General features: G+C 32.4%; 2 protein-coding genes and 2 non-coding genes across 5 annotated transcripts; 2 read left to right on the top strand and 2 right to left on the bottom strand.

Moving 5' to 3' along the window:
• Positions 1 to 2,980: 2,980 nt before the first annotated feature.
• LOC120074450 (LIMR family protein At3g08930) lies at positions 2,981 to 8,588 on the top strand. The gene is made up of 14 exons (XM_039027577.1): positions 2,981 to 3,510; positions 3,598 to 3,683; positions 4,137 to 4,252; positions 4,387 to 4,497; positions 4,972 to 5,070; positions 5,177 to 5,299; positions 5,564 to 5,626; positions 5,732 to 5,796; positions 6,407 to 6,516; positions 6,603 to 6,717; positions 6,846 to 6,911; positions 7,762 to 7,872; positions 7,971 to 8,037; positions 8,128 to 8,588. The coding sequence occupies exons 1-14, from the start codon at positions 3,161 to 3,163 to the stop codon at positions 8,173 to 8,175; spliced, it is 1,530 nt and encodes a 509-aa protein (XP_038883505.1). The 5' UTR covers positions 2,981 to 3,160; the 3' UTR covers positions 8,176 to 8,588.
• Positions 8,589 to 13,788: 5,200 nt separating this feature from the next.
• On the bottom strand, positions 13,789 to 13,861 carry TRNAK-CUU. The gene has a single exon. It is a non-coding gene; the product is annotated as a tRNA-Lys (tRNA).
• A 2,297-nt stretch (positions 13,862 to 16,158) lies between these two features.
• On the bottom strand, positions 16,159 to 16,231 carry TRNAK-CUU. Its single transcript has one exon. It is a non-coding gene; the product is annotated as a tRNA-Lys (tRNA).
• A 111-nt stretch (positions 16,232 to 16,342) lies between these two features.
• LOC120072595 (protein N-terminal and lysine N-methyltransferase EFM7) lies at positions 16,343 to 20,539 on the top strand. 2 transcript variants are annotated; one of them, XM_039024992.1, is made up of 7 exons: positions 16,343 to 16,600; positions 16,689 to 16,750; positions 16,975 to 17,108; positions 18,037 to 18,182; positions 19,168 to 19,239; positions 20,036 to 20,131; positions 20,226 to 20,539. In XM_039024992.1, exons 1-7 carry the CDS (start codon positions 16,537 to 16,539, stop codon positions 20,375 to 20,377), a joined length of 726 nt encoding a protein of 241 aa, XP_038880920.1. In that variant the 5' UTR covers positions 16,343 to 16,536; the 3' UTR covers positions 20,378 to 20,539. The 2 variants fall into 2 exon arrangements, with proteins under 2 accessions (XP_038880920.1, XP_038880919.1); XM_039024991.1 differs by having other exon boundaries at positions 16,344 to 16,600; positions 20,217 to 20,539.
• Positions 20,540 to 26,717: the final 6,178 nt, after the last annotated feature.

Genomic DNA, 26,717 nt, shown 5'->3' with positions numbered 1-26,717 from the left:
TCAACTCAGTATGAGATATTGTAGATCAGTATGATGGGTACGACCTATAGGTTATAAATGGATCTACAAGTGCAAACGAGATGCTTATGGGAAGGTACAGACCTTCAAGGCTCGACTTGTGGCAAAGGGTTATACCCAAGTAGAGGGAGTCAACATAGAGGAGATTTTCTCGCCTATTGCCATGTTAAAGTCGATCTGTATCCTCTTATCCATTGAAGCTTATTATAATTATGAGATCTGACAAATGGGCGTCAAGATGGCCTTTCTGAATGGCAACCTTGAGGAGATCATTTACATGGTGCAACCCGATAGATTCATAGCTCAAGGTCAAGAGCAAAAGGTTTGCAAGTGATGCGTTATTTTATGAGGTGAAATTATGGATGAAATGCGGTGATGGAAATACGTTGAGCAACAAGCTTTCTCAGTGGAATCCAAGTATAAACCCCACTGAGTTTCCTTGTAAGTCCAGGGTCGAACTCAGGGACTTGGAAAACAGTTTTGCGGTGGTAATTTTCAAGAAAACTTTGCGGTAACCAAATAATCAAATAGTTGTTTGGATTGTTGTTTGCGGTAATAAAAATAAACAAATGCGGCGTAGTTTCGAAAAGAGTTGATAAAACGGAAGATGCGATGAGTATGCGGTGAACGGGTTGAGAAGGGTTCGGCTAACACACCCTAAGATATGTTCATGCTATGCGACCATGCAACACACATACAATAGTAAACCATCTTTCGACGCGAATGCTACAGCTTCTAATACTAGAATGCATGCGATATATGCAATGAGTCTATAGGACCTACACATAAGCCTTTATTCTTATCCATGCGACGACAAAATAACACACACAAATAAAGTGACCACATAATATCATAACCTATCTCTAGGGTGCATGCGATGCATGTTGACAAACAGAGCTTATCTCTAAGTCCCTATCTCTTGCTTATGCAGATATAATCTTGCTCTCTCGAGTCTAGATTCTAACCTAGCTCTCTAAAGTCTTAGGTTATTTCTTTATACTTTCTCTCGAGTAGCTTCAAAGGGGTATTGGGCACAGCATAAAAAAAGATAATCGCATGCAATGAAGGTCCTAGGTCATGTTAGCTTAGTTATTCTCAACCCATTTGATAAGTTTAGCTACTCATGCGTGCTTTCAAGAGAGTGAACAAATGTAGAATAAGAACTTCCATTGTATAAATATAAAGTTGAAATACAAAATAACAATGCAAGAAGATAATAAACAGCCTAATAGCAATCTCTTGTTTCTCAGGCTTTCACTGTCTTTTCTACCCTGTTCAAAAGATAATCTCGCTCTCGCGAGAGTCGACCCGCTCTCTACTGTCCACGCCTCCGGGTTTTCTCTCGAGTTGCCCTGAGCGATCTTCCAGCGTCTCTTCCCTTCTCTCGCTCCGCCTTCTAAAAATAAAAGAAAACTATGAACAAGGCTATTCTAAGGAAAATTCTCTAACTCTTCGAACTTTCTGAACCAGCTGAACCCTTTTTCTGAAGGATGCCTTCGGTATTTATAGAGCCTCGGGGTGAAAGGCAGTTTCTCTCTTATGATTGCACAAATGGGATGACTTTAATTCTCTGACTGATGCGCCAAATATTTGTCACTGAAAAGCTGAGTGTACTTGTTATTGTTAGCGGCTTGTCAACTTGGTATTTAGTTTTCAAGAATGTGTGTATTTAGTTCATGATATTTCAAATTGGCCATTTTAGTTCCTGAAATTTCAAGGATGAGTTTAAAAGGTTTCTTTACTAAAAACTCAATTAAGTTAACATTTATAGAATATGTATCACAATAAATAAAAGGTAATTTAAAAAGTGGGTTTAAATATATATATAACATTTGTTAGTGTTTACCGATGTTCCACATTTGTACTGACAGATGGGTGCCAGTTGAAAATTTGTAATCAAGTAATGTAATATGAATGATGAGCGTGAGGTGATCAATTGAATTACGTATGAAAAATACGACGTACCGTTACTGTTACCGTTATGGTTATGGTTATGATTACCATTATTGTTATTATTTTAGAGAAAAATTATGAATTTTGACATACTGTTACAGTTACCGTTATGGTTTGGCTCTCAGAAGTAAAGGTAACTATAACGATAATAGTAAATTTGACAAGATTCTTCATTTTAGGCAAATGCGATCAAAAGTGATCTAATTACACTTGCGATTAATCTGTCAATGAAATTAGCTTACTATTACATCAATTTTCATTATGAATCATTTGGCCAAAATTTAAACAAGAGAGCTGACTAGAATAAGTGACGTGACTTGATGACTTGGAAAAATTTATATTTTTTAATATTTCTTTCTCTCCTCCCTCCCCCCTCCATCATCTCTTTCTATCTCACCTCTCAACCAAATATAATTCTCGACCCCCTCCCAAAAGCGAAAGATGAAAGATGAGAGAGACATTTTAAATCTACTATTGAAAATTCGAAAATTAAACTGATAAATTGAAAACAACCAAGTCTAAATATCCAAATTCTTAAAAACTCATAGACTAAAGGGATAAATTTCCCTACCATTAATCTCTAAAACCCTCTAACCTTGAAATTTAACATGTAATAAGTCCTTACACATAGAGCGATTCGTTAGCCATATAATTAATGACATAATTAAACTAAATATATTCCCAACAGCCGCGTGGATTGCCACGTCTTCACAAGCCATATTATTAGTTTATTACACAAAGCCGCTTCCGCAGTAGAAAGAAACCGTCCCAATGTCCCTTCCCTTCCCATATTACCATTGCCTTATAAAAAAAAAAAAAAGAAAAACTTTGACGGAACGTTTATTTTTGTCCGAGCAAATATTTCATTTTACCGTAATACCCTTATCCTCCTCGTTGTCAACTCTGTCCGATTCTAAATTCATCTTTTCTCTAAAGGACAAGCTCGTAATTTCATCCTCCCATCCCTTGACTCGTTTTTTCAACAAACAATGTCATCGGAATTTCGGAATCTAACCCTATTTTCCCTTTCCCCTCTTTTCCCCGAGCCAGATCCACGAAGCTCCATTTTCGAATTTCGAAAAGCGAAGAGGAACGACGCTAGATTGTTTGTACTTTTTCTTCTTCTTCGATCTCTTCGATTCGATTTCGTACTGGTTTCGAATTCGAATCGGGAGCTCGTGAACGAACGATGGGCGATTTCAATCTCGCTCTTGTAATTGTAGCTATTGTCGTCTGTGTGATCGTATTCATCTTCAATGTTTACCTTTTGGTTAATTACCAACATCCTGATGACAAAAATCAGGCGTATTTTCCTAAATTTGTCGTTGTTTTCGGTTTGTCTGTTGCGTTGATCTCCATTCTGATGTTACCAGCCGACGTCGCTAACCGGCAGGCTTGTAAGCATGCTTTGTATAATGGCGCTTGTAATCTCACATTGCCGATGAAGGATCTATGGCTCGCTATCTATATTGCCGATGCGGTGCTTGTCTTCTTCGTTATTCCTTTTGCCATGTTCTATTATGAAGGAGACCAGGACAAGTAATTGCTTATAATTTGCGTTTTTTCTGTTAAAAAGAATTATTTTCATTATGTGGAGGATTTATTTTTTGTGTTATCTTTGTGAAGGAGCATGGGCAAACGGATCAAGAGCGCTTTGATATGGGTCGTGGTAATGGCCATTGTCTGTGGTCTTCTGTTGGGAATTTTATACGGTCAGCTCTTATGCTCGTTTTTGTGGTTTTTTTGGATTTTGTTGGTCTCCCATTTGGTTTTTAATTTTGGCTATAAGAATTATTTATAAGTTGTGTCGATTCTCAAGTTGAAGGCAACATTAGACTTGCTTCGCTTTACGCTTATTTCTTGTCTCAAGTTAATTGGAATTTTGACTTCTTCTATACATTCCAGCTAACGGAAGCTTGAGATATGATCACAGTGCTTTGCATTTTTTGTTTCTTTTAGAATTACATTCTCGTTTTAACTCAAAAATCGCCAGGTGATGAATTAATTATTGCATGGCTTTTCTATTGTAGCATATAAATGTCATTTTAATTGATGGCCATGTGTATTTAAATCGCAATAATTTCTCTTTTCCCATCAAGCCTTAGTTTTCGGTTGGAAAATTGCCATGCGTTTTAACCAATAAACGTTATTGGTACATTTATCAGGGCTCGTTGGAGAAGTTGACTTCACAGTTATGCATCTCTCTTCAAACACGGCTTCTTTTCCGACTTCGTGGGAGTTCTCTAGCAGCCAACCGTGCATTGGAAATGGTGCCCGCCAGGTTCTACTTTTGTGTGGAAACTTTATATCTCATATATGGTTCTATTTGGTCTTCAGTTGACAGTCTTAATTATGGATTTGCATAATTTTATCAAATGAACATCGACATGACTATTTTTATTCATCATGTTGTAGTGTTCAGCATTCACAACAAATGCTTCATCAGAGAAAACATGGACGATGCGCACTACTTTTCCGGAATATGTCGTTGCTCTTGCCACTATTGTTGGATCCGTACTCTTCTCTGTAAGTTAATTGATGGAGATTGGAGGAAACCACTGGATCTCCATCTTTTATGAAATAGTGAATGATTTAAATGCAAGTACTCTGCCCCTTCTCTGGGAAATAAGAAAGAGAACAAGAACAGAAGATGGTCTATTTACATATTATGATATATAATTACTTTATACGCTAAAGAGGGACATAATAGGATAGGAGGTGTACGTCTTATGGCCAACTGGTTTGTCTATTAGTTGGAAATCACCATGAAGTATGATATTGAATTTACGGACAAATATTGAATGGAGAAATTAGTACTGCCCGTCTTGCCATATTAAGAACCTCAGCAAGTTATTTTCACGAAGGAAGATTTTTTGTGTCAATAAATTTATTACTTCCTAATCTATGGAAAAAAATTTCCTACTTTTTAATTTACAATAATCAAAAGACATTATGCTGATCTGTTTTTTTTTTTTTTTTTTTTTTTTTGGTCTCCACTAGATATTTGGAGGTGTTGGTATTGCCTGTCTGCCATTGGGCCTTATTTTCTCATTTGTTAGGCGTCCAAAGGCTGTCATCACTCGCTCACAATACATCAAGGTGCCTTTTAGCCTTTCATTATGTAATTGTACGTTAGTTATTATTTTAAAGATGGGATTGACTTGCTAATTTCTATCACTTATAAGTTATGTTTTATATCCTGCAGGAAGCAACAGAACTAGGAAAAAAGGCCAGAGAACTGAAGAAAGCCGCTGATGGACTCCACCAGGAAGAAAGAAGTGGTTCCAAGGGTAGAAAATGGCGAAAGAATGTGAAGGCTGTAGAGAAGGTATGTTTCACCTTTGATAGTGGTGGTGCTGATGTCTTTCAGGTTTCTTCTTCCGGTTCTTTTAGAATCTGGTTTTGGTTTGGTGTACATGCATTTTTCACTATTATCACATAATTTCTGAAGAACCTCAGCTTTTGCTAGAAGTCTTGTGAGTGTCTTTTTTGTCAGATGAGAACTTCAATACGTAACTGAAGTTTGATTTTAGATGTCCATTTGCAATTCTTAATGCCAGTTATTGAGACATCTACTTGTTTAATTTTTTAGGAGTTGCTTCAATTGGAAGAAGATGTAAAGCTTTTAGAAGAGATGTACCCGCAAGGAGAAAAGGTGGACTGCTGGATTTATTATTATTATTTATCTTTTCCATTGTACAATTGCAATAACCTCTATTATCTTCTTTATGAAAGTATTAATATGCCAAACTGGATACAGGCGGAGACTGCATGGGCATTGACTGTTCTTGGCTACTTGGCAAAACTTGTGTTGGGAGTTTTGGGGTAAGTGGAGTTATGATCCCCCAAGATATTTATATTAAAGCATTACCTATTCTTGTTTGTTCATTTCTTGTTAGCATTTATTTCACATCCACACTTTATTCGAAAAATAGGTGTGTAACCATGGTACTGGTACACAATGATTTGTTGAAGAGTGAAGGAGACGGCATCTTGCTATTTTTAATACATGTTGCTAGATTAAGAGGGTAGATCATCTGGAGGAGAGGGATACCTTCTTTTGTTGTTGTTGTTTTTTTTTTTTGTTCTTTGGTGAGAAGCTGAGGTTTCATTGAGTGAAATGAAAAATATTTGGTGGAAAAAAAATTATAAGTGTTGATGCTCTTCCATAGTCAGGTTCTTGTGCTTTTACTAAAGATAGATAATGTCCACTCCACTTCTCTCTCTCTTTTTTTTTTTCCTTTCCGTTTTTCTCAAGAGGTAGTTGACCCAGTTGCCACATTTTTCTTAAAGTAGTGATGTTCCAGGTTTGGGAAATAAGTTTCTTGAGCAAGTAGATTAGACTCGAGTCTCTCTCTCTCTACATATTTGAGGCATATTCAGTTACATTGTTTAGTTTACTGATTTTTTTCCCTTTTTTTTCTCTGTTTGACAGGTTGATTGTTTCAGTGGCGTGGGTTGTGCATATTGTTATATATCTGCTAATTGATCCCCCATTGTCTCCTTTTCTGAATGAAGTTTTTATCAAGCTTGATGATGTTTGGGGTACATTTCTTTTCCTCACATTTTCCTTTCATGTCTATTTTTATGTGGTATTTGTCAATATGAAGATTATTTTCCTATGTCACCAGGACTTCTTGGAACTGCAGCATTTGCATTCTTCTGCTTCTACCTTCTTCTAGCAGTGATTGCTGGAGCCATGATGCTTGGCCTGAGACTAGTTTTTATCACAATTCATCCGATGAAGTAGTTACATTTTTCTTAGTGTTGAGTTTGTTCCTTTTATTTTCTTCTCCCTTTTTTGTCTGTCCAGCTGTTGATTGCTCGAAATTGATGTTGGCCTCTTTTGCTCTTTCATCTATCCTTGTATACAGGTGGGGAGCCACGCTGATGAACTCTTTCCTGTTTAATGTGGGGCTTATCCTCCTCTGCTCTATCAGGTTAGGATCTTCAGTTACTATTGCTTATGGTATACTACTTGCATTAGAACTTCTATGGTGGAAACTAGCCAACAGTTATCATGAATGAAGACACAATGTGGGGTGAAAAAACCTGAAAACCTGGGATACATTTGTGTGCTTATGGATAAGAAAAGAACCTATCACTAATAATGCAAAAGAACGTACAAACAGGGATGGGGGCATGATGTCTCTAATCTCTCTCCTTTGTCAAGGAGTTATGAAAACGTTGCCGATTGCCTTGAATAAAGAAGGGAGAATGATTTCACAAAACTCTGTTTGAGAAACAGCACCCTTGGTCTATTATCATTACAAATCCTTTTGCTCCTCCCTACAAATATTGAGGTTCTGATTAATTAGTACAATTTAAACGAGTGCCAAGTAATTGACTTTTATTCCAAGTGCCTTTATCCTTCTCTAGGAGTGTAATTGCTGAGTGTGCATTTTTACATTGTGTTATGTGTAAGTCGTAGGTTCATAGCCGTAGTTTTAGTTTATGTGTGAAGGGCGTTCTTGCCTTGAATTTTTTTCAAAGATATGGAGCTCTCCACATGACAAGCACGAGACTGATTCTGGGTCTCTTTTGGGATGCTGGTGGATTAATTTAATAAGATGTTTCTAAAGTTTAAACTCAATATTCATTCCTTCTTAATGAAACTCATTCTTTTCATTAAAAGGGGGGAAAAAAAAAAGTTGTCCAACCCAAAGATATATATCTTTGTTAAAGGTTGAGCAGTTATTTGTTTGTCACATATGGCTGAAATTTGAAGGTTTCCCTCTGTATCTTAATCAAGTGGATTGATTGATTTTATCATATATGTTTTTTTTATAGTGTGATTCAGTTTTGTTCCACGGCATTTGCATACTATGCACGAGCAACTGCGGCACAAGAAATCTTTGGACACACATTGCAGTCTCTTCGCGGTATCAAGTATTTGTACAAGTGAGTGATGAATAATTTCTCTATACATTTTCCTGGTCCTGCACCTTTGCCATCTGCAGTTTTTATTTTGTTGAATAAACTTGTCTGTTGCATTGCAGGTATAATGTGTTTCAAATTGCATTCATTGCGTTAGCGGGTCTGACTTTCGTGTATTATGCTGCCTTTGTAAGCTTCCAAAACTAATCTACTTGATTGTGCTTTAACTCCCAGTTTTTGGTTCTAATGGCATGGTATCTCCTTTTGGTAAAATTCAAGGGATGGAGAAGAAAGAAGCCTTCTGGCAGGTTCCAGCTTTCCTCGTAATTGTATGTCATGACTCGAAAAATCAAAAGACTGACGAGGCCAACAAATTCTCTCTTGTTCATCATCCATTTTAGATTAATTTGATTTGAAGGTCGTGTTTGGCAGAGTTTTTCGTTGTTGAATCTTGTGAAGCTGGCAGAAAACATCCAGAGTTGAGTGACTTCAATATACAAATGACATAGTGAGTGCCGCTGCTTCTTGACTGTTTGTACTTCAAAAGGCTTTTGTATGTATTATTTCTTTGATTTGTGTTATACATTGGCTTAGGCATGTAAAATTGAAGGATGGTTTGGTTGGTTCTTTGCACACTGGAATATGGTTTTTAGGAAATGCCTTTCTTTGTAATATAGCCAATTGAGGATGCATAGTTGTATCGCTTCTTCACTTCATATTTATGCCTTTATTTTTTCTTTCCCCTCTTCTATTTGTGTCATTGGACTATCAAACAGAAAAACCTAGAGAATTTGGAACCTAAAAAGTACTCAAGGGTTGGTTTTAGTTGTTTATAACATCCCTTTTCTATGCACATCCTTTCCATAATTTTTTTATTTGAAAATTTCCCCTCTTATTTACATATTTAAACAGAAAAGTTTTATAGTCAACCTTAACTTTAACAGTCAGTGGTAGGTAGTTAAATTTAACAGAAAAGTTTTGGTTTTTGATTTTTGGAAATTAAGCTTATTTTATTTCTATTTCTTACATTGATTTGTATCTTTCTTAAGTATAATGTTTGAATTTTTAGTCAAATTCTAAAACAAAAAACTTTTGAAAAGCTACTTTAGGACTCATTTGGTAACCATTTTATTTTTTTGTTATTGTTTTTGAAAATTAAGTTTATGAACAATACTTTCATCTCTAAATTTCTTCCATTGTCATCTACTTTTCACCAATGGTTTAAAAAATCAAGTCAAATTTTGAGAACTAAAAAAAATAGCTTTTAAAAACTTATTTTTGTTTTTGTAATTTAGCTAAGAATTCAATCATTGTACATAAAGATGCAAATTATTACAAGAAATGTGAATGAAATAAGTTTAAAACAAAAAATAGAAAAAACAAAATGGTTATTAAATGTGGCCTTAGTTTTCAAAATTTGTTTTAATTTTTTAAACCATCGGTATAAAGAAGATAATGAAGTAAGAAATTTGGAGGTGGGGGTGTCACACCCTGTCTTAGACTACTCTCTGAGCCTAGGAAAGGACATGATTGCAGCAGTTATCAAACAAAGTTTACAATCAACAACTCTTTAAAACCTTCTGGAAGTGTAACTATGGCTTGTGGCAGACCTTGACCTTAGCAGCACCCTTGAATTTTTCACCTTTCGCTACCTGGAAAGAAAAACATGAAATAACAGAATGAGCTTCACAAAGCTCAGTGAGTGGTAAGCAACTTCTAAAGTCTATTTTAACTCATAAATGACAAGCATATCATAAATACGAGGTTACATTCAAACCTTCGCCTTGAGTGATTCTGGTCTCAACTCTATCTACGCGCACGGTAGATAGCTAAATTGATAACTACTTAGAATGAGTATGTTGTCTACCTACACACACGGTAGATAGATAACTGTTACTAAATACAATGCTTACTCTTTACGTTTCCTTTGTCTCCTATGTGCACATAGCTCCCCACTCATGGGTTTAGAAGCTAGACCCGTTGGTCCTTTGACCATCCCATACGAGGATCCTCCCACAGGCTCAAAAACTAGGCCTCTCGGTCCCCTGACCATCCCGTGAGGTTTTGCTTACGGGCTCAGGAACTAGATCTATTGACCACCTGACCATCCCGATCACATAATCTCATTCTCATGCTAGATATTCATTCATAACATAAGCATATACAATTTACTCTAAGAGATATACTTTAAGACTTAAAGGAAAGTACCACTCACCTTGGTCATTTAGGAACCTTTCTCTCTAGAAGTTCCTTGATTTTCCCGGACTCCTCTTTTGAACCCTAAATTTCAGATTCAATTTAAAGCTCAGATTACTCATAGTTCTAGGCTTTATCTAGAGATACTTCCTTCTACAAATATGTTCTAAATGTCTTAGGAAGATTACCTCAAAATCTTAGCTCATAACTTCTCGTGGTTTGGCCGAAAACATCAAATCATCAAGACTGGCCCAGCTTATTCGACAGCTCGACTCCTTTGTCTTGTCCTCATTTTCCAGCCCGATTCCTTGGGGCTTTTTCTCCGGCAGCCCTACCCTGAAAACTAGACTCTCAGAGCTTTCAGGTGGCTTTGGAATCACTCAAAACGCACGAGTATTCTGGGAGAACTCTTTATCCCAAGTTGATGCTACTTCCAGACCTTCTTGTCTGACAGCAGCTTCTTCTCTTGGAACCTCTTGACCAACGCATGGTCTTACTATCAATGCATAGTTTCCTCCCAATACACTATTCCTTATGTCCTTTGAAGAGAATTCGAGTTCCCATCAGAAGTCCTTGGCCCTATTTATAGGCGTCCAAGATTGCTTTAAGGCCGACACTTCCTACTTGGCCGCATGTCCAAGTATCTCTTCCTTACTATTACCACAATCTTGCATCAGCGCAACCCAAGGTGTCTTGCTCCCCTTTTACCAATGCATAGCCCTCAACTTTGCATGTCTTCTTATGCATCCACCTCATTTACTTAAGGCTTAAGATTTCTTCCCAACAAGCCACATGTCCAGATGACGTCCTTGAATGTGCCCATCATTCATATGCGTTCATCCAACCACAAATGTGCCCACATGCCCTCGGATGTCCAACGCATAGCACATCACCAACGCATAGCAACCTTTGGGTCAACTTGGTTCTTAACTCAACACCTTAAGGCATAGCTCACCATCACCTAGGTTCTTGCTAATGCATCCCTTATGACCAACGTAACCAACCTCATAAACCTTGTTACCGCAAGTCTTAACAACGCAAGGACAAAATCACTATGCGTCCACCTTAGTTCACTCCATCACCTAGCTCATACTTTAGCAAGGCTACCGCATCCATCGTATCCATTGCATCCATCGTCGCAAGCCATCACATCCATCGTGCAACATCACTGCATGCCATCGCATCCATTGCTACATGCCATCACATCCATCGCTACATGCCATCGCATACTACCAACACATTCCTTCGGCGCATACATGCATACTATAGGCCGCATCACCGCATGCCCTCGGCCGCACACTCTCGCGTAGCAAGGCCGTCGCATGTCACCAATGCATAGCACTGCCGCATGACATCAACACATAGCACCGCTGCATGTCATCAACGCATAGCACTGCCTCATGTCATCAACGCATAACATCACCGTGTGACACCAACACATAGTGCTGCCATATACCATCGACCGCACAACGCATAGCACTATCACATGATGCCAACGCGTAGTGCTGCCGTATACCATCGACGCATACCCCCATCGCCGCATGCCATCCATCGTCGCATGCCTCTATCCATCGCATCCAACGTCCAGTGCCCTTGGATGCGCAACTTGAAGTTGCCACTTACCCGATCAATGCGTGCGCATTTCTCCAGCGTCTTGCGCCCATGTCCGCATAACTTAAGGCTGTCGCATGCGTTGTTCTTGGCCATACTTCAGCCTCTCTCAATGCTCAAGTAACCTCTCAAAACTTCATGGTTAACGCATGGCACCACACCAACGTATTGTAAAACACTTAGTCATTTTTCTCCTTGGCTTCCAATGCATGATTACTCTTGGCAATGCCTCTTGCCAATACTTCGACCAATCATGCGTCCAACCTTACAAACGCATGGTTGCCTTTTCAACTTATGCGTTAATGTTTCCTAACTTTTAACGCATGGGTCCTTTTGACCTTACACTTAACCAAATTTTATCAATTAAACCTTAACTCAAAACTACTCAAGGAAAATCTATTCAATACTTATAAATTTCCTTCACTTCAACATATATTTAACTTTCACTTAGTTAATTCATTTTAATACCTGCTTAAGTAGGGAAAATGAAAATCCGGGTTTCACAGGGGAGTGTCTATAAACTTAATTTTAAAAAATAAAATGGTTACCAAACAGGGCTTAAACTTTTACATAAGTAACACTTTAGTTATTGAACTTTGGTTTGTAATGATTTTCTATACTTTTAATTTTCTGTCAAACTTTAGTATGTAATAATTTTGGTCATTTTACTTTCAAACTTATAATAATTTAGTCCCTAACATACAAAAGTTTATCAAAACCAGATGTTATTTTTTTTTATATCTTATGATGTAAACTTTATATTTTATAAAAATATTGAGTCTCTAATTAATTTATTGATTTATTTACGCAACAAATTTTACTAAATCTTAATATTAACTTTTATAGTTGGGACTAAATTATTATAAATTTTAAAGTACAATGACTAATTGTTACATAGTAAAGTTCATGGAAGCTGAGGGACTAAATCGTTATCGACCAAAGTTTAGGGACTAAATTGTTACTTTTATGAAAGTGAAAGTTTAGAGGCTAGAGTGATTTTTAACCTAGATTTAAATTCTTACTCCATATCTAGAGATAAAGAAAAAAAAATCATAGACTACTTACTATATCCTTTTGCCTCAATTTAAGTACCAATGTCATGTTTCCCATTAAAAATAATAATAATAATAAATAAATAAATAAATTGACTGCCCATAATATCTTGAATTGGGTCAATTCTTGTTAAAAAGGAATATTAATGATCCCATGACTGAATTAAAATTGATCAAATTTACTTAGTTGAGGCATTCATATTTTGAAGTTGAATGAAATAATGGGAAGTAACTCAATGATTGAGATTTATAAATTACAACTTGAAATTTCATGTTTTGAAATAAAATGAAATGATTGGAGTAACTCAATGATTGATATGTTATACATAATAGTACAAAATATAAATTCATGAAACAAAAAACCTTATGTTACGCAGTTTAAAAGAAGATTTTCTCTCAGTTTTGCTTCCACGTGTTTTAATCTAAGTATTTAGTTTTAAAATACAAATTAAAATTCATGTAATTAAAGACCTTTTATGTTATTGTTATGTACTTTAAAGAAATATTCTCTCTCACTTTTGCTTCCACATGTTTATACCTTTAAAAAAAAATTAAGAATTTACTATTAAATATTGTTTTTAAAAAAGTAATTATATTTAAATGAATTAATTTTTTATTTTAAAAAATAAAACTTAACCAAAGCAAAATACAATTACAAGTAAAGTTCTCATTAATAATAGAGGACATCCAACTAGGATAATCAGTCTTTCAACCGACATCACGTTATCCTCTAAGAAAAGAACTTGAGGATAAAAAGAAATTAACATCACAGAGTGGACGACAAAGTTATAAGATCGTTTATAAAAATCTTCGACTTTGTCAACATGCTTAATAATCACAATAATGGCAAGTGAATGAAATTTTTCTATTAAAATTAAAAAAACTCAATAAAAGATGTAAAAAACAAACGGTGGAGTTCGAACCCACGACAATAAAATAAAATGTCTTCCACTGCACCAACTAATGTGCCCCAATATCCGCCATAAAAGGGCCAAAGACAAAATAAAAAAAAAATAAAAAAAGAAAAAAGAATAAATAATTAAAAGAGAATAATAAATAAAGCAAAAATGTCGAAAACAATCGCCCACCGTGGGGCTCGAACCCACGACCACAAGGTTAAGAGCCTTGCGCTCTACCAACTGAGCTAGACGGGCGCACATGGGATTGAAAGCAAATATTTTTAATTTAGTTATTTATTAAAATTTTAATTGCAAAAATGTACTTCGTGGCAATATATGTCATTTGGTCCAAATTTTTTTAGGTATATATATTTATATTCACGAAACAATATACGGAGATGCAATAATTTTCATCTCTAATGTTTTTTTTCCTCAACCTTAATGCCTATGTTAAAATGAGAAGTTAAACTAAATTTAGTCCAACCGTGATCGATATATTCTAAGTTAAATTAAGTTTAGTTCAACTGTAATCGATATATTCTATCTATTGAGATTAGAGATTTGAACCTACATCTTTGTAATTGTTATATTGAAAAAAAAAATAAAGATGAAAATTTTCTTTTACAATTGAACTTGTCAAATTTGTATCTATGTTCATTCTAAACTTTTCAATTGTCGAGATTTGGGGGGGTAGGATACGTGTTTAATGAATTTTAAATGAAAATGATACTCGAGCCAATTTGAGATGTTCATTTATTGATGGGAGACCCATACCAAATGATACAAAAATGGAATAAGGAACAAGGAGGATTTTTGTCTTAGTTGGCTAAGCAAAATATTCCCCAACCCTTGTCTCTGCCCCTTTTTGTTATTATTTTTATTAATATCACGTGTATTTGAGAAATATATTTTGTAATATTAAATTGAAGAATATGTGCTGTAATATTGAAATTAAAATCTTTTTAGAGGTTATTGTTAAACATTTTAATTATACTAGTTCCGTAACACGTGTATTGTATGCGGTTAATAATGTTTAAAATAATAGAACATATAAACAAACTCGCAAATTAGTTTATAAACAAATTTATTGATATTTTTATCCATTCAACTATGTATAATTAATTAATTAATTAATTTTTTTATATATAAAATATGAATTAGATATCATTACAATGTAAAATACATCTATAAAATGAATGTGCAAATCAAATTTAAACTCTTGTGTTTTGTTTTTTTAAAAAACATTTGAATTACGTGCACAATTATTTGCCATATAATTTTAATTCTTATTATTTCACATATTTAAGCTTGCTTTTTTACCTGTATAGATTTATATATAATTTTATTATCTTTTAGATCAATCATTAACAACTAAATTAAATGATAAATTTTTAAAAATAACTCATATTAAAAATGATGAAGCAGTGACATCCTTAATATAATTTTATTGGTCAAAGAATTACGTATTTCTTTTTCCTATTTTTTTAAATCGCTCTGACCAAAGATTTATTATCTACATACAAAATGCTCAGGTTAAGAATATTTCTTGTATTGTTCATCATTTAGGTGTTTGGATTGACAATCCAAATTTCTTCCTTTTTTATAAGTGATATATTGATCTCATTCATCTCTCAAGATTAGGATTTTCAAGTTTTGTTGTGAAGTGGGTAGAAAATAGTTTTAGAATGTCCATGACCAAACCTTGGACTCAAAATGGAAGAAATAATAAATATGTGTCTATTTGTATCTCTTGGATGAAAATCTTCGTTCAAGTTGATGTTGTTTCATTAATGAGGTAGGTGTCTTCTTAGAGAGGTTTTGACTTGAAAAGGTCTAAGGAAAAAATGGAAATTATCATAAATATTAAGAACAAAGAGGAAAGTTAAAAATTCAACTCTCTTTATTCTATTTAATATATANAGATACAGAACAGTTTTGAAATTTTTTGCTATAAAGTATAAATATTTTTAGAAATTTTTTATTTATAAGAATTTTCTGTGAAAAAAATTACTATATTTATTGGGACATCCAAAAACTTTTTTCTTTAAATAAAAATTATATTGAAAATTAATCATTTAAACACGAGTTTTGAATAAAATCGTTTTATTTGGTTGTAATTATTTCAAAAAATGGAGCATAGTTTTTTTTTTTTTGTAAGAACTCAATTCCTACGAAGTCTCAATGAAAAATTCGATAAAAATAATCAATGTATTTTATAGAAATGAAGATTAAAATGGAGGAACGGATGAGGACGAAAAAGCCATTCCTTAACTTCACGAACCTCCTTAAATTTATGTATTCTCTATTATTTTTCGAGGCTTATAATTATGGATTTTTAGAGAGTTATTCTAAGGTTATTTTGTGCATTAATTTTGGGTAGAACTTGATTTTATTAAACTCAGTGAATTTAGATAAAAATTGATACAACTCATTCAAACTATTTCTTTTTTCTTTTTTTTTTTTTTCCAAAAATCACTTTATATAAATAATTATACATTCGATTTGGCATGAAACTTTTATCCCTAAAAATAATAATAAAAAAAAACCATTTCCGCCCACCGTGGGGCTCGAACCCACGACCACAAGGTTAAGAGCCTTGCGCTCTACCGACTGAGCTAGACGGGCCCACGTTCAATGAAACCTCAACTATTTTGTACTGTTTTTAATAGTTAGCAAGCGACATGTCGTTTTCAGTTTTCAATACTCATAGTCAAGGATAGTCGTACTCGACTACTCGTAGCTCGTAGCTCGTTAGGCACGAACAACATGTCGTTTGAGAACTGGTGAGCAGTTGATTAGGTTTTCAATTTTCATCCAGGGAGAATCGTCCCGCCTCCCTCGTAAAATGGCAATTCGATTGAATTGACGGTACATTCAGCAGTAAGATTTCTCCGTAGTTCTTCATTTTCTGTGTCAATTGTGAGAAGAAAATGGACATAGCTCTGTTTTCGCCGTCGTCACTTTTCCCCGACGACGATGACGAATCTTCTATTGGTACTCACTTCTACTGCTCGTGCTTCTTGCTTTGATCTTATTTCTTTAGAATGTTTTGTTTCGATCTTCTACCTGTTTGTTTTCTCAGATGCGGGGACTTCAGACACGCTGCAGAGCTATGAGGAAAGGAAGCATCAATTTCCTGGAATGGTATTGTTTCTCTCTTTGAAGTTACTCCTTTCTTTAGAATATTGCAATGGAGGTTGTTCAGGTGTTTTGTTTTTTACTTGTAAACGAAATTTTCTGATATTTAGCTGATGCGTTTACTTAGAATGGTTCAAATTGTAATGCTATCGGCAGTTCTTGATGTTTTGTTTATGTTGAGGAGTTCGCTTTGGATTTTTGTTTTCTTACATGACGTCATTGGAACGCAGGAGTTGGTTATTCGAGAGTTTTCATTTCATCAGCTGAATGCGAATTTGCTCTGGCCGGGGACCTTTGCATTTGCAGAATGGTTGGTTCAAAACTCATCTTGGATCCAAGGACAAAGATGTATTGAATTGGGAAGGTATTATAGTTCACTTGTTTTGAACTTCTTTTATTCAACTGGGATCTTTTTTTGTAACTTTTGGTTGTGTTTCTCCGTTTTGTATGATTCGTATTATCAGTGAAATGGGTTCCAATCCAACATAATTTAGCAAAATTTTAATTGCTCAGCATCGAAATATTATATTTTAGTCTTAAAAATTTGAGGTCCATTTGATAAGGATTTCGTTTTTAGTTTTCTATTTTTGAAGTTTATGCTTATTTCCTCCCAATTTTCTAATTATAGTGTTCACCTTTGTTAAAAAAAAAAATACTTGAATACTTCTTAGTCAAATTCTAAAAATAAAAAAAAACTTTTTTTGGTTTTCAGGCTTTGTTTTCAAAAGCTTGAATAGAAAGTGGATAGGAAAATATAGAAACTTAAGTGTGGAAGTAGTGCTTATAATCTTAATTTTTAGAAAGCCAAAAATCAAATAGTTATCAAACAGGACCTAAATTCTTTGTCTTGGTTTCTAAACTTTGTATGATAAAAATTTCATCAATCATGTAAAAAAAGCACGTTTTCATCTTGAAATCTGGTACTTGACATATTGCATAACAAATTTTGCTTCAAAGCTTGGCCATATGGAGTATAGACAATTTACTTGTCAAGTAAAAAAAAAAAAATCACGTCAACTTCTCATTAAGTTTTAATTCAAACTTAAGAGGACTAAAGTAAAATGTTTGGAATTTTGAGGGACCAAATTTAGTAAGTTTCAAAGTGCAGGAACTATAATTCAAGTGAAACCATTTTCAAATTCCCCACTCTCTCTTTCTCTTCTTATATGTAGTCTCCTCAATCTTCTTTGTTTGCACCTTAATCTTCTTGTATGCATTATTCTCTTTTTATGCACAACCTCCTTATTCTTCTATATATGAACCTTCAGTTACTTCTGCACCTGTTTTTGCAGTGGCACTGGTTCATTGGCAATCTTTCTACGAAAATCATTTGATCTTGATATCACAACATCAGATTATGATGATCAGGAAATTGAAGAGAACATCGCCTATAATTGCAGGGTGAATGGAATCACACCTGCCCTTCCTCACGTTAAGCGTGCGTGAGTTCTCTCTGTCTCAGTTGACTAACTATATTATAGATTAGAAGGAGAAGACTTATGATATTAACTGCTAAGATAATATGGCTGCGGATCAAGTGAATCTTTCATGGGGAACTACCACCACGACTACTGAAACTTTTGAAAGAACAAAATTTTATGATAGGAAAATATCAATTTGTACCCCTAAACTTTGAGTGTTGTATCAATTAAAACTTCAAACTCATAGTTATATTAATTAAAATATTAAGCTTTCACAAATGAATCAATTTAGACTATTTGTTAGTGATTTATAGCTATTTTCAATTGATTCCATTTCAAATTAGCTTAAAAATTACCTAAATCAAATTCGTCTTCTCCAAAAATCCTACCAAAGTGCAAGAAAAATTATCATGTAATTAGTTCTACATAACTAGAGAAAAATAGAGGAAGACGAGTATATGAAAAACTGCTCACATTTATTGGAAGATCTTTGTGATTTATTTCACTCTTGTATTTCTCTCTAATTTACATTAACCCTTGCATTTAAAGAAGTCTTATACATGTAAAGTCTTGTATTAATGGTTTTAAAACACAATTCTAATGGAGAGTCTAAATTGGTTCAATTATAAAAATTTAGGATTTAAATTGATACAATTATTAGTCCGGGATTTTAATAGTTACAACTCCCAAACTTTAAGGGAACAAATTGATTTTCTTTCCCCTTTTATGAAGGGCAGTAAAACTGAATTGAAGTGATATCAGATATGTACCTTTGGACTCATTCTCTGGTAAAGCCTAAAGGGTACATCCCATTTGACTTTTAGAAGCAGTGAAGCACCCTTTGCTGGATTTACTGATTCAGCATTTAAGTCTTTCAGGAGCAGCAAATAAAATTGGTTTTATATAGTTATCATTTCCTGAGATTTTTCTTTAATATCTTTTTTCCGCACTTGTCTTCTTGAAGGGATCTAATATTTTTACATCATCTTTTATCCTTTTCAGATACATGGGGAGAGAACTTTCCAATTAGTGATCCTGACTGGGACCTTGTCATTGCCAGCGATATTTTACTGTGTAAGCTCCTAGCCTTTAGTTGTCTGTTTGACATATTTTTCCAGGATTTAATCAACTCAGTTTTGATGGGGAAAAAAGCGAAGTGTTTTTGTAGTAGTAATCTGATTAGTTCATGGACGACAGGAATTTGTTGTTTCCTGAATGTGAAGTCAATAAAAGTTCTTCCAAATGTTTTGAGGTACCGGGGCAGTTAAATGAATGTTGATATGCTTCTTTTTTCTTGTTTTCCCATCTTTTCTGTTTAGAATTGTTCAATGTTGTTCCATTGAAGTGTTTGAGTATGTTTGGGTCTACATAGAAACATTTTAAGAGACCATCATAGTGTTTCTTAAACATGTGGTCACATTATTTAGGACCATTGTGGAGACTATTACTACGAACACTTATATCAGTAGTCCACTTGTTGAGCTTGATGTTAACGTTTGGATCCACAAGTGAAAGAGAGTGTTTGAGAATATATTACTGTTAACTTTTTCCAAATCTACTGTAACACGTTGAGTTTGCAGTTCCTTTTTTTTCCTCCATTTTGAGCGTTCGTGCTAAATCTTAGAAATCCATGCAAAGTTATGCTAGTTAAACTAGTGAGAGTCATGCTCGACAATAGATGAATGATGTCATTATTAGAAGTATAGAGTAAACATCAAATTTTGTTATTATTGCCAAAGAGAGCATAGCTCAACTAGCACCTGTATGTGTTAGTGAACACAAAATCTATGGTCTCGAACCTCTAGTCCAATTGTGCTATTATCTCCCAACTTGATAATGATAAAGAATCCTTTCATTCCTCTCCTTTCAGATGTGAAACAATATCCAAACTTGATAAAAACGCTATCATATCTTCTCAAGCGAAAATACAACAAAACAGATTCTCTGTCTGCCATTGGAAGTGATGGTAATGCCAATCTTGCTAGTTTTATTATTTTACATGGCAAGGTAACAACTTTTTTACCTTTTGATGGCTCTTACTGTGCTTTCAGAGGCTGCAGGTGCAACCATGGCTCAGCCAATGTTTCTAATGAGCTGGAGGCGCAGAATTGGAAAGGAGGATGAATTGCTCTTCTTCACTGGGTGCGAAAATGCAGGCCTTGAAGTAAAACATTTGGGGTCCCGCGTCTATTGCATCAAATCAATGGAGTAAAATTTTTATACAAGTTAGTAAATTACATATGTTCGAAATACTTAAAAAGTGCTTTTCAGGTGTAAAAAGATGCCTTTTCTGAAAAGTTTAGGTCAGTTGTGTAACTGTTTTTTATTCTTATTTTTGAAAATTAAGTCTATAGACACTATTATTTCCTCTAAATATCTCTCCCATATCCACTTTTTACCAATGGTTTAAAATCCAAACCAAAATTTGAAAAAAAAAGTACTTTTTAAAAAGTTGCTTTTGTTTTTGGAATTTGGTTAAGAAACCATTGTACTTAAGAAAGATGCAACCCATTATAAGAAATGAGAAGAAAATAGCCTTAGTTTTTAAAAATCAAAATGATTACCGAATGGAGTCTTAGAAAATCTTTCCAAATAGGTATTACATTACCTTACATTTTTCTTTTCAGGTAGTTCAACATAGAAATGATGTAGGTACTTTGTTTTTTTTTTTTAAAAAAAAATTATTTATTATTATTTTTGCTTTGCTGTGGGTTTTACTTAATTTATAGCCAAGTTTATAGTCAATTAGAATTTATTGAATGCGACTGTCTTGCATGAAAGGTATGAAATAAATACTGCATTTATTGGTCATAAATATTTAGTTGTACAGAATTTTGAAATTTGTCCATTTAGTCTTTAACCTATTAAACAGTTCAATGGATTCTCTCATTTGTGTTCTTTAATAGGTGTCTGACAAATTCAGAACCTTTAAAAGTAAATTGGCTTCTTTCATATAACATTTGAATTTTATATTTAATATAATCTTAAACTTATAGTTTTATATCTACTCTGAATTAAAAAAAAAAAATTGAAAGTCTATATTTTTTAAAAAAAATTCAAGAATTTTTAATACACGCAAATCTCATAAATTAGAGACTAAATATGTAATTTAACCTAAATGTTAAAATTGCAAAAGTTTTCTACTTAATTTTTTTAAATGAAAATGAATATATACTAGTATCTTAAGTTTTACTGTTGACATCCAAATTAGGAATTAATTAGGAATTGATGAAAATATGGCATGGTTTATTTGATTATTGATTACTAATTAGACATAAAACTCAAATTTATGTTTAATAATTAATAAAGGAGACGCCACCCATCCAGCAATTTGGAGGGTGAACCACGACATGTATATTTTTTCTTATTTACACAATTTAAATTCAAAGGGATAGTGAGACAAATATTAACATTTAAAATACTAAATTTGTTATTTAGTTATTTATTTACTTTTGTTAATATACTATTTTCATTCTTGTACTCCAGATTTGATTTAACTTCACATATTTTTAATAAACCTTAAAAATAATTTGTTGTAAGGTTAATTTGTTTTATTAACATTTCTTTAAAAAAATTTAGAAACATATTTAACAAAATTTGATGATAAGTAATTTTGAAGAAATAAATTTCAAGATATGAATGTATATAAAAATGATTTATTTTACTTTTTTCTTTCCCACTTCAATTCGGTTTGTGATGTTGACAAACGAAATTTCGAAGAAATTGTGTTGGATGCACCTCACATGACGTGGACCCCAAAAGGAAGCCACGTGGCAATTCGTTGTGATGCTAATCTTGTACGGGCTTTCTGATCATTGTGGTAAAAGATCCAGATCTCCACGTAAGCAATTATTATCCAGTAACGACATGTAGTTGGGAGCCCCACATAGACGGTATGACAACCGACAAGTCGGCCAAGTTCATCACGGATTTGATTTTTTGCGGCAGAGAGCGACGCCAAAGATCATGTGTCGTCCTGTAGCCATTTGATGTCACGTACTAACGTGACCCAATTTTGCTTCTACGTTTCTTTTTGGGCAATAATTTTGCTGCTTTTTGAATTTATGTTTTGTGTTAAATCAGTCCATAATTTTAAAAATTAAACAATCAAGGCTCTTATATTAAGAAAATGATCGATTTTTGTCTCTCTACTATTGAAATTCATCCGATGCATTACGAACCATATTTATTTTTGTGTATCTCACTAATTTGTCCAATCATAATTTGTAATATAATAAATTTTTTCTATTTTTTTAAAAATATTTTATTTAATTTATTATGTATGTAATGACAATATTATACATAAAGATAGTGCATCTTGAAATGCACAAAATAATTCGTAATTAAAATATAGTTATATTTTTTTTTTTATCTCACTCGTCCTAATTTAATAATTTCAAACATGTCCTTAGTCTATTAAATATCTTTCCAAAATGTTTATAATAGTTAGTTATCTAATAAAAATGATTTTGGAAACTTTAGAATATTTAGAAAGAAAATCAAAGAATAAAAAGGCTGTCTATTATTGTCAAGAAAAAAAAGGCCTCTCTATGTTATGACAAAAAGAAAAAGAAAAAGAAAAAGAAAAAGCTCATTATGTATAAACAAAAACAACTATTGCACAAAATATTGCTTAATAAAACTTTGAACCAAAATTTTACCAGAAAAGTACAACAACTATTTTCAACTTAATCATTTTATTTGAATCACTTGCCGACTATGAAAATGAAAAAGAAAAGTATTTTGTTTCAACCAAAATTTAGAAGTCATTTTTGTCTCCACAAAGACATTATAAGGATGAGAAAATTCGAAATTTCGGCAACAACTAAACTTTGTCTTATAATTAAACCCAAAGTTTCATATTTTTTTTTTTTCTGTACAATTGTAATTTGTCTTTTCGAATAAAGACATTTTCTCCTGGATCCTTTATAATCTCTCAAATACTAATACTAATAATAATAATAATAATAATAACTACAAAATGGGTCCAACGCTCAAAATATGTCGATATCAATAGAAATTTTGAAATTTCAAATCTTTAAAAAATATTGTCTTGAAAAATATTATAAAAATAAAATGTTCAATAAAAAATATTTAAATGAATAAATAAATATTTTAAAAATATTTATTATTTATATCATACTCATCAACATTTTGTTGCTTATTTTTTAATTTTCCTCAATCTTTTTATGATATAATAGACATATCGATTCACTATTTATGTCCCGAAAAATTAAAATTATGGATGTGTTAGGTTCTTAAATCATTTTAGTAACCTCTTGTATCGTACAACCTAATGAATTAGAAAACTCGAGCAAGATTAATGAGAATTCATACTCTAAATTCTCCTTATTTAAATGTAAGAGATTGAGAGGGATGAAGAGAGGAAAAATGAGGTTTTTTCTTCAATCAAATTTAATGTATTAATATTCTCAGAGGATGGGATTGAAACTTAATGATACGATTGGTGGTTTATTTTGAGGAGAAAATAAGAAAAATGGGTAATGGCAGAAACCAAAACTTTTGGCAGTGTCGTCCTTTTAAAAGTACTTTGCAGTTTGGCCATGCCATTACCAACCAAAACCACTTTATGTTCCCTTTTGTACGGAAGCAAAAATTCATCACTGTTATCATTTTTTCAAATCGCCAAAATTTTCAGGACAATTTATTCTCACTCCTTTCATAGATATTTTCATTCAATTGAGTGGCCCTGAATTTATTCTTCCAATGATTTCAATCTTATCCGTACATTTGAAAAATATTTGATATTTGAAGAGTCGTGTTTTGTGGGGTGTTTGAGGTACTAAATTAAGTTATAAAACGCGAAGTTAATATGTTAAAATTTGAAAGTTTGTGTTTAAAATGCATAATTTTAAGATGAAATTTCTCGATAAATATACAAAATAGAGAAAGGAAGAAAGATGAAGTTTAATACTATTTACTATTGAAATTGAGTTATTTAACACTAATTTATAAAATTGATTGGCCAAACACCTCAAAATTTTGTATTAGTTTGTTGTGTTACGAAATGTGCAATTTTAGATCTATAAATGAAAATATTTTAAGATAAAAAAAGAAGAGGGAAAAAACAATTTCATTGTTGATGGTATTTGCAAGTAAAAAAAACCTATCGGAAGAAGGGAAAAGACGATAGGAGAAAAGGAGAATAAAAAGAGGAAATTATTTCAAATAGTAAAACTATTGAAAATATTTACAAGATATAACAAAATTTTTTAACTATCAATGATAGACATTGATACACCGATAGACTTCTATCAGTGTCTATCAATGTTACTAATAGATACTGATAGAAGTCTATCAATGTCTGTCAGTATCTATCATAGATAGTTATAAAATTTTGCTATATTTTGTATGGTTCATTTTTCTATATTTAGAAACAACCCAATAAAAGAAGGAAGAGAGGATAATTATCTAAGAATAAATTCTAAATTAAAATAAAACCGTTATCACATATAATTAAATTTTTGTCAACATGTCGATATTTTCATGTTTTCATGGGTTCTACATTGTCATGAAACACAAAAAAAATAAACATAAAAATGGCACTAATATAAATAATAGACATATTAACTTAGTTTTTAAATTCATAAAATGTTAATTTACTAATTAAATTAATTTTTTTGGTTTTTTATTTTTATAATTTTTTTAAAAATATCTATCGAAATTGATATTTTATTAATATTTTAATCAAAATTTTTGTAAAATCAAGACTTCAATATTTTCATCGATGTTAACATTTCAAACTTGACACATGAACTAAAATTCAAAATCAAATACACCATAATTTAAGTAAAAAGAACACAGTAAACTTGAGTGTTATTGTTTTGTTTTGTTTTATTTTCGCAATAATGTCAATAAAAAATGTGTAAAATGTTTTTGGGATGACAATGAAAATTTAAAGCATGGATGCGATACCCAAATAGAGAATGATGTGTTAGTGATTGGGAAAGGTAATTTTTTTTTACCATAAATGCTACCGATGATGATTAATAGTTTGAAATAAAACTGAAAAACTAATCTGGATAAAAGTAGGAGTGTTCAAAAAATCCGATCACTCGAAAAAATCGATCAACCCAATCCAATCCGTGCAGTTTGGATTGGGTTCAAATAAATAAAAATTTTATGGGTTAGATTGGTTCAGGGGTTTATCTAATATAACCAAAACAAACCCGAATCAACCCAAATTTATTATTAACTTAAAAATATATATTTTCGGTTACTTATAACACAATTATTTATACATAAATTGATTTTAATTTTATTTAATTTCAATATTTTTTGAATAATTTTTCTTCAACAATTCTTAAAAGTAATTTTTTTGCACTTTAGAAAGAAAATTTTCACTATATAAATTGAAATTAAGTAGTTAATTTTAATTCGATATATGAAAATAATTAAATTAGATTTTTACATATTTACGTTTTGTTTCTTTTTAGAACAAAAATAAATGATCCAATTAACCAGAACCAACCCAATCAAACATTTCATGGTTGGATTGGGTTGGGTTCATTTTTTAATAAAGGTTATTTGAGTTGAAGAAATTTACAATCCGAACCATTGGTTCAGGTCTAAAAAGTCTTTCAACCCAACCCATGAATACCTAGATAAAAGTAGTCACAAAGATAAAATAGAATTGGATAAAGTTTTTAACTGCTTAAAAATACATATTTTGTTCACTTAGATTGTAAGTCTAAACATACTCTTCATCTCATATTAATTTAGAGAACATATATAAGTATAGTAACATCATTATTGTATTAATAGTAACTAATTAACTATCCCACAAACTCAAATAACTATAGTTAAATAAATGCATCCATCAAAATTAAGTTACAACTAATGTAGGGGTCGTTACAACTGTCAACTAATACAATCAATTACAACTTAGAATAATAATCTAATAACTTTAACACCAACTACTAAATTAATTTGAACACCAACAGTTAAAATAGTTATTATCAGTCAAGACATCAAATATTTAAATCTCTCTATTTATTCAATGTTGAAATTAGAAGGAAAAAAGATGAAAATAATCCAACCACAAATTTTATATTAAATAATTATTGCATATGGATGGACATACTTAAAATCCTTAAATATGATTCAAAATTCCATTGTGATTTAATATTTGAACTCAAAACGAATTCAAACTTGGTTTCTCACATTTTCTTAGTCACATTTTTATATTTTTTTAAAGTAAACACTTCGATTGTTAACCAAATTTTAAAACATCCTGTTCAGTAATTATTTGACTTTTAGTTTTTGAAAAGTAAATCTATTTTCTCTCAATTTCGTATAACGGTTTGCATATTTCTTAAGTAAAAGAGTTGAATTCATAGCAAATTTCAAAAACAAGTTAAAAAAAAAAATTAACTTTTTAGTTTTTAAAATTTGGCTAGGAGTTCTATCTCAAATCAATTGACAATGAGAGAAGTAGCTCATATACCATATAAAGAGCTTGAGTTCCCTTGACTTTTTCAATTTATAATCCTCAATCATTTTTAAAAACATCGGTAAAAACTAAAAGTTGT

This window comes from Benincasa hispida, chromosome 3, assembly GCF_009727055.1.
Source record: "Benincasa hispida cultivar B227 chromosome 3, ASM972705v1, whole genome shotgun sequence".
NCBI classification, from domain to species: Eukaryota; Viridiplantae; Streptophyta; class Magnoliopsida; order Cucurbitales; family Cucurbitaceae; genus Benincasa; species Benincasa hispida.
Note: the sequence above shows the minus strand (reverse complement) of the source record. Positions and strands in the feature narration are given on the sequence as shown.

Coding starts and splice junctions, on each gene's coding strand:
- LOC120074450 (XM_039027577.1), top strand. CDS start 3,161: ATGGGCGATTTCAATCTCGCTCTTGTAATTGTAGCTATTGTCGTCTGT. Junction 5,300..5,563: donor ATGTGAAGGCTGTAGAGAAG/GTATGTTTCACC, acceptor TTAATTTTTTAG/GAGTTGCTTCAATTGGAAGA. Junction 5,627..5,731: donor TGTACCCGCAAGGAGAAAAG/GTGGACTGCTGG, acceptor AACTGGATACAG/GCGGAGACTGCATGGGCATT.
- LOC120072595 (XM_039024991.1), top strand. CDS start 16,537: ATGGACATAGCTCTGTTTTCGCCGTCGTCACTTTTCCCCGACGACGAT. Junction 17,109..18,036: donor AGATGTATTGAATTGGGAAG/GTATTATAGTTC, acceptor CTGTTTTTGCAG/TGGCACTGGTTCATTGGCAA. Junction 18,183..19,167: donor TGCCCTTCCTCACGTTAAGC/GTGCGTGAGTTC, acceptor TATCCTTTTCAG/ATACATGGGGAGAGAACTTT.